General features: G+C 48.6%; 1 protein-coding gene across 1 annotated transcript; it reads right to left on the bottom strand.

Annotated features, from left to right (window-relative positions):
- Positions 1-137: 137 nt before the first annotated feature.
- On the bottom strand, positions 138-11,982 carry BYSL (bystin like). Its single transcript, XM_079780603.1, has 7 exons — positions 11,443-11,982; positions 7,309-7,471; positions 5,042-5,180; positions 4,578-4,711; positions 3,397-3,557; positions 3,126-3,228; positions 138-2,334 (listed from the first exon to the last, which is right to left on the bottom strand). Exons 1-7 carry the CDS (start codon positions 11,708-11,710, stop codon positions 1,989-1,991), a joined length of 1,314 nt encoding a protein of 437 aa, XP_079636729.1. The 5' UTR covers positions 11,711-11,982; the 3' UTR covers positions 138-1,988.
- Between the last annotated feature and the right edge of the window lie 72 nt (positions 11,983-12,054).

Below are 12,054 nucleotides of genomic sequence, written 5' to 3' on the forward strand. Positions count from 1 at the left end.
GGCTTCTTGGATTGGATGGAGGTGTGGGTAAAAGCATGAAGTAAAGAGGGCAGAAATCAGTGGTTCAATCAGTGGTCCATCAAGCCTTTAATGTAAAGGGTCAGAGTAAATATTTTAGGCCTGTGGGATAGTAACTGTCCCATATAGTCAGTGCTACTTTATAATGGAACATGATCGTTCCTAAAAATCATTGTACTTTGCAAAACTGCCTAATAAAATCCATAGGATGTATGTATGGGCACAACATGCAAAAAATTGATGAGCGATGTTTTTTAAAAAGTTATTTCCAGAGGGAGAGATAACAAACGTCAATGATGGGAAGATAATCTATGGCTGCCTCCTACTGGTACATGCCCTCTACTGGGGATCAAGCCCACAACCCTGATCCAACGCACGTGGTTCATGGATCTATGCACAATCACACAGCAGGGTTGAGTGACATGTTTTTTAAAAAAGCCTGGCTGCCTGGGCTCAGTGGTTGAGAGTGGACCTATGAACCAGTTCATGGTTCAATTCCTGGTCAGGGCACATGCCTGGGTTGCAGGTTTGATCCCCAACCTGGGGCATGCAGGAGGCAGCCAATCAATGATTCTCTCATCATCGATGTTTCTATCTCTTCCTCTCTGAAATCAATAAAAAGTATTTTTTTAAAAAGGATAGCATAGTTTTTATATGCTAAATGGTTGAGAAACACAAATAGAGTCCTTTATCTTCAAACAGACCTGAAGTTTGCTTGTGGAATCAGAGGATGGGAGGATGTGGAAGGCAGGTTGTGGATGTGACTCCTAACCCACATGTCAGAGGTGCATGCACTTGTGTATCTGGCTTGGTTCAGCTTGGTGCAGTTTTCTGATTTTATGTGGTGTTTCTCAAGGACAAAACTGCATATAAATGTGATATTTGTTTTATGATAAAACTGTTCCCAAATATATTAACTGGGTTGGAACAAAGTCACATTTTCAAAGGCAAACAAGGGTTCCAGGATTGTACTCTGCTATTGCAGCATGAAAGCAGCCACGGAAAACATGTAAATAGATGGGAGTGGCTGTGTTCCAATCAAACTATGGACACTGGAATTTGAATTTCACATAATTTTCACCTACCACAAAATACTCTTTAAAAATTTTTTCCCATCCATTAAAAAATGTAAACACCATTCTTAGTTCATGGGCCATAAGAAAATGGGCATATGACCCTAGTTTGCCAACCTCCAGTCTAATGCTCTCATTAGCCAGAAAGGGAACTTGTCTGGTGGTGATCCAGATCTAATCATCCTGGCACAACCAATATTCTCTCATCTGTCTGGCCTTTGCATTTCCACTTCCCTCTAGGGCAAGCATGTCAAGCTCATGGCTCGCGGGCCACAGGCCTAGTTTATTTGGCCAGTGTTAGCCTTTGAGTTTGACATGCTTGCTCTAGGGGCTTTCTCCTCTAGCTCTTCCACCCACAGCTGAGATGGACCATCTTTTGAACAACCTCCTGGTTCCTGGCATTCTCCCAAAGCAGCCTGTATTGGGGAAAGGCAGCGATGAGCCCTCTAGGGGTAACTCTGGGTATAGCCTGGAGAACCTAGCTTGTAGAGTTAGGATAGGGGTGGGGGTCCTTAGTATACTGGGTAAGAATCCACTCCTAGACAGAAACAGGGAAGAGTAATCCCTACCTTTAGATAAAGAGGGAAAACAGAAAGATCTCCATTGATCACAATAAAACACAGACGCTCAATAAATACCCACCTTTTCATCCACATCCCAGTGACTTGACATAGCCTGAGAGAAAGTACTCCAAGCCCCAGCAGGGCAAAGGGAATGCTCAAACAGGTTCCAGAACTGAGCAGGAACAATTGCCTGACCCTCAGTCCTCCCTGTAGGGTACCGGGGCGTCCCAGATGCCCAGGGGCTCTCACTGGCCAGCTGTAAAGGCTCAGTGTCACCTTAACTGGGATCCGGGTGTCCTCCCACCCCCTCAGACCAGGATGAGTGGCTGTTTCCTCAGTCCATGGTGATGGGAACATCTTCCACATCTCGGGGCACTGCGCTCTGAAGCTCACGCCTGATCTCAGGGGACAGCTGGGGATGGGGCTGCAGCCGGAGCAGTTCCAGGAGGGCCTCTTTCTGCTCCATGGCCAGGTCTGCCTTATAGCGCTGGGCCAAAGTCAGGAGGCACTGGTGCCAGAGCACGGGCAGTTCACGCTTCTCCGTCCGGAACCCCAGGAAGTGGAAGACCAGAGCGTCCAGCACCCTGTAGGGCAGTGCGTACTTCTTATCCAGCAGCAGCCGCAGGAAGATGCTGTTGGCACCGCTGTAATCCATCTCAGCAATTTTCAGCATGGCCGCACTGGTGGGAAGATGGGTGGTTAGTGGTGGGGAAATGTTGGGGGAGAGGTCCTACCTCTCCCTCTGTGCTTTCCCCTCTTCTCCTCTACTGGCCCGTACACTGTGGTACGCCTAAGAGGGCCACCTCAGGCCTTCTCACCTATGCAGTGCAGTCTTCTTTCCAAGTAATTTTATTTATTTGTTTTTACATTTTTATTGATTTCAGAGAGGGAGAGGGATAGAGAGATAGAAACATCAATGATGAGAGAGTATTACTGATCAGCTGCCTCCTGCACGCCCCCTGCTGGGGAATGATCCCACAACCCAGGCATGTGCCCTTGGCCGGAACTGAAGCTGGGACCCTTCAGTCTGCAGGCCAACGTTCTATCCACAGAGCCAAACCGGCTAGGGCACCTATGCAGTCTTGATCCTCCTCCCCCTGCACGGCAGTTATCATCTCTATTTGGGATGCTGATTCATCCCAAATCCCTACTCCTGTCTCAGAGTGCTTGCCTCACTCAGTATCCAACTAGAATATGTTCAAATATCTCAACATCTCCACCCCTGACCTATTTCCTTCCCATGTTCCCTATTCATTCCTTCAACTATTTACCGAGCACCTACCAAGTGCCAGGCACTGGGACCCTGTTCTTATGGGATTACAATCTAGTGGAGTAATGATATACCTAGTGGCTTAAGCCACAAACTCAGGACTATTCTTAGCTCCTTTCCCACTCTGTACCCCACCAACTTTCCAAGTCCTGGTGAGTCCACTGACCAGCCATCCTCTTTCCCCTGGAGTGGAAACACTACCTGGAGTGCAGCACAGGAATGGAGCATTTGGTGATGATGCTACCCACGATGATGGCTTCCCGGAGGGTGCAGGTGCCCGACTCACACAGTGGGATGAGGATCCCTGGGGAGGGTCAGAGGGGCAGTCACTGAGCTGAGGGCGAGAGAAAGGATACAAAGCAGGAAGCACCCCCACCTACCAGAGACAGCCATCTCCCAAGTCATGCTTGCTGCTATCACACTTGCAGGAGCTCCAGCCCCGCCCTTTCCTAACTGCCTCCTGGGTTCTCACCTTTAAACCAGGCTCCAGGCTTGAAAAGGGCCTTCTTGAGGGCCATGTAGAGGTGGAAATTGAGTCGTTTGTATTCTGCAATATCATCTCGTACACGGGGGAGCAGGACAAGGTTGTAGAAGCGCTGGGCCATGCGTTCCTTCAGGTTAGATGCGAAAATCCTATTTTTTGGGGGGTAGCAGGGACATCCCAGGTCACTTGACAGCCTGGAGCTGGCCCTTTAAATATCACTGTGGATGGTGCATGCAAAAGATCTGAGGGGTGTGTGGGAGTGTGTGAACTGAGTGCATGCAACACCCAAATCAGATAGGAGGGAACAGGAGGTCTAAAAGATGCATGCAAACAGGTGAACACCGAGAGAGCCAGAGTGTTCCCAAACCAATGGCAACTCAGCTACTCACCTTCCTCTCCCCATCATGGGCCTTCTCTACCCTACTCTTTGAGGGACCTGAGCACGTGTGGGGAGCCACAGACTTCTGAGGCCTGTCTGACACACCAGGGTGGTAGCCCAGTAGTTATAAGCCTCTTCCCTAAAAACTCATCACAGGCGATTTTCAACAGGTTCTTGGCCCCAAAACATGAAACAGGAAAAGCTGGGAAAATGATGATATAAAGAAGCACAAGAGAGAGCTCTGGGGCAAAGTTGTAATGGCAGCCCTGGCTGGTGTGGCTCAGTTGGGCGGCATCCCATGCACCAAAGGGCTGCTGGTTCTGTTCCCAGTCAGGGGGCATGCCCTGGTTGTGAGCTCGATCCCCAGTGTGGGGGGGGCCTGTGGGAGGCGGCCAATGTTTCTCTGTCTCCCTCTCCCTCTCTCAATAAAAATCAATAAAAAATATTTTAAAAAAATGTAATGGCAGCCCCTAGCCGATTTGGCTCAGTGGATAGAGCATCAGCCTGCAGACTGAAGGATCCTGGGTTCGATTCCGGATCCTGGGCACATTGCCGGGTTGTGGGCTCAATCCTCAGTAAGGGGTGTGCAGGAGGCAGCCAATCAATGATTCTCTCTTATCATTGATGTTTCTCTCTCCCTCTCCCTTCCTCTCTGAAACCAATAAATACATAAAATAAAAATAAGAGGGGGAAAAAAAAGTAATGGCAAAGACCAGGAAAGCCTGTACTTCCTATGCCCCCAGCCCTTTACCTATAGACCTAAGGCCACTCGAACTCCCATCCACTCTACCTTGTGGCTTGGTACATTGCAGCAGCAGTCCAGGCCTCAGGCTCTGTGACATAGAGGATCTGCTCCCAGTTGGAGAGCGCAGGGATGATCTTAAATGCCTTGGGCAGCTTCCCACTGCGGTACTTGGATAACACCTGGGGAGGAGGGAGTAATACCATCGTTGCCATTAGCACACATCCTGCTTGCCGAGTGCCAGGTACTTGTCCGGGGGCTTTTCATATGTTCACTCACTGAATCCTCACAACAACCACATAAGGAGATGCTACTATCATCCCCATTTTCCAGATGGGGAAACGGGGCCCTTACCCACAGCCACCAAGTCACTAAGTGGTATAACAGGACTCTGAACCCATACACTCTGACTTAAGACTGTTCTCGGTCACCAGGCTTCTGTGTATGAGATGTTGTCACCCAAAACCTTATGTGGGAGCCCACAGCTCCTGTGAAGGTATTCCAGCTCTTACCTCCCGGACTCCTCTGTAGACCTCTAGGACCCGGGGGTCCAATTGGGGCATAGGGAATCCTGACACCTCGGACATGACCGTCTCAACTTCCGTCTGCTTCTCAGTCAGCTTCTCCATGATGATGTCAGCCAGGGTACGCCTAAGAGTTGGGAGTGGGGTGCAGAGGAGAGGGGAAGGAAGGGGCGGGAGAGCTGTGGTCACAGTTCAGGAAGCTCTAGACTCCACACACACTTGTGAGCTCCAATAAACCTGTCATCTTGCTGGGATGTGCGACCTCAGTTCCCCTCGGGGCCGGACCCACCATGGAATCACTGCAGAGCACAGATGACCTGAAAGCCATTCAACTTAGGATGAAGCAGACAAATGTGTGGAGGTTAAGAACCTGGACTCTGAAGCCAGTCTGCCTGGGTTTAGATCCTGGCTTTCCCACTCCCTGTATAACCTTGGACATGCTATTTTGCCTCTCTATGCTTCAGTTTTCTCATCTATAAAATGGGTAATAACTGCACCTACCTCATAGAGTTAACATCAGGATTAAGCGAATTAATGCATGTACGTTACTTGGAACTATTAGTACATAGAGAATGTGTAATGTGTTGCCTATTTCAGACACATTTCTCACAGGCTGAAGTCTCTCCAATTATAAAATACTGGTCTGGCCTCTCAGTTATATACCAAGATTTCAAGTAGCTGGGATAATTTGGGAAAAGACCAGGGGACAAACTTCTATAAATTTACTAAAATTTATACAAGTATTTCTATGATTAATAATATTTAAACAGTATGCCCAACATAATTTTATTGTGATGACTCCTTATTCTCCTTTCATTGGGCTTTGGTATAAGAATGGTATCTCCAGAGGCTGCTAACGTATATTTAAAACCGAGGGTCTTCTCAAGTCCAGGCACCGAGTACAGGACTTCTCAGACGTTATTTAGATAGTCCGTGCAACATCTATGCTGGGTGTTATTCCCCTTATTCAACATGGGAACTGATCCTCAGGCAGGTTAATTCGCACCCAAGGTCTCAGAGTTCTCAAGTGGGGGGAAAGAGTCAAGCCCCGGTTGCTCAGGTTCTAAAGTTCAGGTACTTTACTGCACACGGTAACGTGCGTCCAAACTAAACAGCCTCTGACTGCTGAGCTCATGTGGGTCTGGGCCTGCTTTCTGAAGATGCCAGCTATCATTTCTCAAAACTGCCAGGAGTCACTGTTTCCAGTAGCTTTACTCTTCTATTTACTGCTGGGAAAACCATGCTGCCAAGTTCGTCAGAATGATCTGTTAGAAAGGAGTTCTAAGGCACTGAGAGGCTCTCTGGTGGGACAAGCACACAAGTCCAAGTACACACTCTGTGATATCCATTTCAGTTGCTGGGTATCAATCTGAAAGGAACTCATTCCGTTCTGTGCTCTCAAATAAACTACCACAGACCTTATCATTCAGCCTCCCTGTGTTTTCATAGTAGTATTAGCAATGAGAGATGCATTAACCCAAAGTAGCCCGAAGAACCAAGGACAATGTCATGTTAATATCACAGGATCAGAAGAACTGGTTGAGGGTTCTGCTAGATTCCCCTCTCCTGGGCCAAAATCCACATGCTCCGGGGTTTGACTACAGGAGCTCAAATGCATACATCGTCTGGAGTAGCATTTATTACAGATGGGAATGAATTAGTGGTTCTAAGTGGGGGCGAATTTGCAATGCCTGAGACATCTGGCAATGCCCGAGACCTTTTTGGTTATCACAATTGGTGGGAAGGTCGCTCCTGGGATCTAGTGAGTAGAGGTCAGAGATGCTGCTAAACATCCTACATGCACAGGTCAGCCTCCACACACACAAATTATCCAGCCCCAAATGCCAATAGTGCTTAGGCTGAAAAACCTTGAATAAAATGAAGCTTAGGGTACGAAAGAGATTTGGCCAAGGAAACTGAGCTCACCACTAGGAAAACTGAGTCGGCCAAGACCAAATGCAATGGGATACATCTCCCCAGAAACATAAAAAGGTCGGGTAGCTATTTCCCCAGGTAATCTGAGCAGTTCTAGAACAGGTGGACAGAGGGGGAGGAGGTATTTTGAGTCTGTGTCCTTCTCACTCAGAATGGTCTTTTGAGGATGGGCCACTTTTGTTAAGGTGGATCCCTACAACTAGCAACGTTCAGGCCCTTCCCAAAGGTAGGGAATCAAAACTCTGCCAGGGCATTTGCTTCCTTGTGGGAAGTTGCTACCAGGACCCACTACCCCAAATTCTAGGCCATGTCAGCCCTACCTGACAGGAGGGTTTTTATTCATGAACATCTCAATGGCACGCTCATCCTCTGGGTCCACGACCACCTCTGCATGGTGGCCCGCCCCTGTCATTGTGGCAGCCTTCTCCAGGGTGGGCCACTCTTCATCCTCGTCATCTGATCCATCTTGTGGCACTCCTGGACCTAGAAGAGGGGCGATGAATTGGATGAAAAAGGTAAGCGATGGGTGAGGGATTTAGAGGTTAAGTTAACTTTAACCACCATGTACAGTGTAAGCCTCACGTGTGCTTGTAATAGATACAGACGTGTGCACACACTATCTTCCTGTACCCAGGGGCTTACAATCTTGCTTGAGAAACAAAACGTACATATGTGAACCAATGACACAGTGATGCCAATATATCATAGTTAACACATTATACTCAGTCATGTAGCAGGAACTGTTCTAAATACTGTACATACTACAACCCCAAGAAGTAGGTCTTATTAGTATATCCAGTTTCAGATGGGAACACTAACGCACAAGGAAAGTTAAGTAATTTGCCTATGGCATGTAGTCTGGGCCTAGACTGTGCATTCTTTACCCATATTCTACACACATGGGTGGACTTGGTCATATGCCAAATGAGTGGCAGAGACAGTGTATACCATGGGCACTTAGAAGATGATGAGTGCCGACGATGGTTAGAGTCTGGATAGGGAGCGTGGGTGCAGCTGGAGTGTGGTCCAAACCTGGGTTACAACACTGGCAAAAGGGCTTGGTTACAAGATTGTCTGTTAAGCAGCAGCAAGAAATACGGCTGGATGGGTAAAGTGAACCCAGACTGTGGAAGGTCTCGAGGCCAGGCAGTGTAGTTCAGATTTCAATGGACCAACCCATGGAAGAACTGATTACTGGAAGGCCACAGCTGATTGGGCATCTGGAAAGGGATGCCATACTCCAATCGGGGAGATGAAATGCTGCATACGAACAGGTTATTAACAAAGGAAGTGTGTGATAAAAGCTATATGGTGGTGGTGGTGGTGGTGATGTGGCGAAGGTGTTTTGTCTCCACATGCTAACAACTCCCAAACCTCTACTTGGAGGTAGATGTCCCTTCACTCCAGACCATAACTCCAGCTGCCACCTGTACAGTTGCTCTTCACAAGAACTTCAAACTTCACCTGTATCAACCAAACTCACTCTCTTTTCCTCCTAGGTCTATACTGCTCACTGTGTTCTACATCTAAGTACGTAGCACCACCGTCCACCCCATGCTAAGCCAGAACCTGGGAGGCAGGCCTGCCTCATCCCCAACACTCAATTACTAAAGCCCATCCAATTCTACCTCATAGAATATTTCAAATCCTTCGCAGCTCTGTCGAAGCCTAGATCAGCATCATTTCTTGCCTGGATTAATTAAACAGTCCCCTAACTGGTCTCCATATTCTCCAATAGTTTTTCACTGTCTTTATGACAGCTTTAAATCCTGGGCACAGCCTCCAAGTCTTTTGCAGATTTGGTTCCTACCCACCTCACCATCATTCATTAATCCGTTCATTCAGCAAACATTGAGCGCCTAGTATATGTGATACACTGTTCTGGGTGCTGGAACTATACTAGTGAACAAGAGAAACAAAACCTTTTGCCCTTATAGAGCTTATACTCTAGTGAGGGAAGACAGACAATAAATATAACATGATAGGTTAAAAGACAAGTGCTATGAAAAAAAGCAATAGGGCAGAACAGAGAAGTTGGGACTGTAAAGATAGGGGTGGGGGGTGTTGAAATTTTCTCTTTTTTCCTTTTATTTTATTTATTTTAAAAAATATTTTATTGACTTTTTACAGAGAGGAAGGGAGAGGGATAGAGAGTTAGAAACATCGATCAGCTGCCTCCTGCACACCTCCTACTGGGGATGTGCCCGCAACCGCAACCAAGATATATGCCCTTGACCGGAATCGAACCTGGGACCCTTCGGTCCGCAGGCCGACGCTCTATCCACTGAGCCAAACCAGCCAGGGCTCTTTTTTCCTTTTAATTCTCACCAGAGAACATGCCCTCCATTGATTTTAGAGAGAGAAGAAACAAGGGAGAGGGAGGGAGAGAGAGGGAGAGAGAGAGGGAGAGGGAGAGGGAGAGGGAGAGGGAGAGGGAGAGGGAGAGGGAGAGGGAGAGGGGGAGGGAGAGGGAGAGGGAGAGAAACATCCATCAGTTGCCTCCAGTAACCAGCCCGACCAGAATCAAACCCACAACCTAGCTAGGTATGTGTCCTGACTAGGAATCGAACCTGCAACCTTTTGGTATATGGAACAATGCTATGCTCCAATCAACTGATCCACCAGGCCAGGGAGGGGGTGTTGCAATTTTTAATGAAGTAGTCAGGGAAGGTGTGTGGTATGTGAGAACCTGGGCCCCTTCCCGAGCTCCAACTCGCCCTCTGACCCTGTGGGAATATGATGAAGGCCACCTGTAAACGGACTGTGGGAGCAACCTTGGGAGCCTGGACAGCTCCTCAGTCAAGAAACAGCCAAACAGAAACGGATCTTGGATGTGAGCCCGATTGTAAACTACTAGTGTTTTGATCTTACAGAGCTTGCGCTTGAGCACGTCTCTTCCGCATGCCCTGTTCTCTGTATTCTATACAACCCTGTGCTGGGGAAAATCTTTACCAGTGGGCCACCACCGTGCGCAGTAAGTCCTAATAAACCCATGTCTTTCACAGCCAGTCTTCTGGGTTATCTTCCTCGGGTCTCAGCTCTTTGCATAACAGGCCTGAGAGGGTGAAGAATTGAGAGTATGCCTACAGGTGTATGAGGACAAAGGAGGAATCCGGGCCAAGGCCCTAACTTACCATGTTTAAGCCGATATGGGTGGAGTGAAAAGGGGAAAGTAGAAGTCGGACTGGCAATGGGAGCCGATCATATAGGGCTTTGCAAACCACTGCAATTCTCTAGCTGTTGAGTTGAGAGTGGACTGTAGGAGGTATGGGATATTAATAAGGAGGCTACTGTAACAATCCAGGCAAGAGAGATCGTGGTGGCTTGCAGAGGATGGTGTTCCAAGGTGGTGAGAAGTGGTCTGATTCTGGATATATTTTGAAGGCAGAGTCAACAGGATTTCCCAATAGATCAGATGTGGAATGAGAAAGAGGAGTCCAGCCATAGCTGGTTTGGCTCAGTGGATAGAGTGTCGGCCTGCGGACTGAAGGGTCCCAGGTTCGATTCCAGTCAAGGGCACATGCCGGGGTTGCAGGCTCAATCCCCAGTAGGGGGCGTGCAGAAGGCAGCCAATCAATGATTCTCTCTCATCACTGATGTTTCTATCTCTCTCTCCCTCTCCCTTCATCTCTGAAATCAATAAAAATATATTTAAAAAAAGAGAGATTGGGGATCAAAAGGGAGCCAGCAAAGGCTACTGAGAAGTAGTAACACAGGAATGTGATGTCTTGGAAGTCAAGTAAAGATACTATAGCCAGGAGGCCAATGTTCAATTGTGTCAGGACAGAGGAAAGAGATCTGAGAACTGGATAGGAAGGTCAACACTCCCACCCTAAGAAAATATTGATCATCTTTTACTTACCCTCTGTCCCTCTTTGGCCCCTAAACAATATTGTTCTTTCTGCTCAGGGCACTCCTCACTCATTTTTCAGGTCTCAGCACAAAGGTCATGCAATCTGGGGAGCCTGACCCCCAAGATCAATGTTGTTGTTATGAGAGAATCTATTATACTTTACCATGGAATGTATTATTCTCATTGTCTACTGTCTACTCTCTCCTGGGCTAGACTATAAAATCCTGAAGTCAGGCGCATGTCTACCTCGTTTACCTCTTGATCCAAACTTTCTAGACTCCTAGCACCGTACGAAGCACTAGTAGACATCCCATAAGTATTTACAGAACAAACGGATGGATAAATACTAGGAGAACTTAGCGGTGTCGGCAATCACTTCCTGTTTCCCAACTTCAGGGGTACCTACAAGAGAGGGCCTAAAACTAGTAGTGGGCGTGGAGGGCTTTGACTATCCTAAATCCGCTCCAGGGCTGAGTCTCCCATTACAGTACCTTTGTAAGGGAGTACTACGGACCCTTTTTATCCCAAGCTATTCCCTTGCCCGAAGCCCGTCCATCCTCTCCTAACCTCCTCCTTCCTCGCACCCATCCCCGCCACTCACCCAGCCGCGTGATGCGCTCCCGCGGCGCCGCGGGCCGGCTTCCAGTCCCATGCTCGGCCTCGAGCTCCTCCTGCTGCTGCCGCGCTTGATGCAAAATCCGTCGGGTCAGCCGGGGCCCCACATACTCTTCGTCCTCCTCTTTGGTTCCGCGGCCGCGCCGCTTCTCCCGGGCCCCTGCCCGCACCGCGTCCCCAGCCAGAATCTGCTCGGCAAGGGGAGCGTGTTTTTCCTGGCCCCCGGCCCCGCGGGCCGCCTTGAATTTGGGCATTTTTTTCTCAAAAAGTTGCCGGGAAAGTTCACACGTGGAGACGCAGAAGATGTCCTGAGTGCGTTTGCGCTGGGTACGCCCCGTTCCCAAGAGGGCACACAGCAGCACAGCGCCCCCTACCGCTCGGAGGCCAGGAGTGCCATCAGCGCCGCCCCACCTGCTAAGAACTCGCGGCTCCTGGAGCTAGACTCCCAAATAAACTCTGTGCGTTTAACAGTGTCTTCCCTAACCTTTGAGGATTTAGGCCAGGGTGCTGCAAGCCTGGGAGCAGCAGCTGGGCAGTGATACCAATGAAGGTGTCACAGAGGAGGCGCCTAGACACGCCCCTCTTCCTCGTGGTGCGT

This window comes from Cnephaeus nilssonii, assembly GCF_951640355.1.
Source record: "Cnephaeus nilssonii genome assembly, chromosome: 9".
NCBI classification, from domain to species: domain Eukaryota; kingdom Metazoa; phylum Chordata; class Mammalia; order Chiroptera; family Vespertilionidae; genus Cnephaeus; species Cnephaeus nilssonii.

Coding starts and splice junctions, on each gene's coding strand:
- BYSL (XM_079780603.1), bottom strand. CDS start 11,710: ATGCCCAAATTCAAGGCGGCCCGCGGGGCCGGGGGCCAGGAAAAACAC. Junction 7,472..11,442: donor GGAGCGCATCACGCGGCTGG/GTGAGTGGCGGG, acceptor CCCCTCTTCTAG/GTCCAGGAGTGCCACAAGAT. Junction 2,335..3,125: donor ATTCCTGTGCTGCACTCCAG/GTAGTGTTTCCA, acceptor TCTTCCCACCAG/TGCGGCCATGCTGAAAATTG.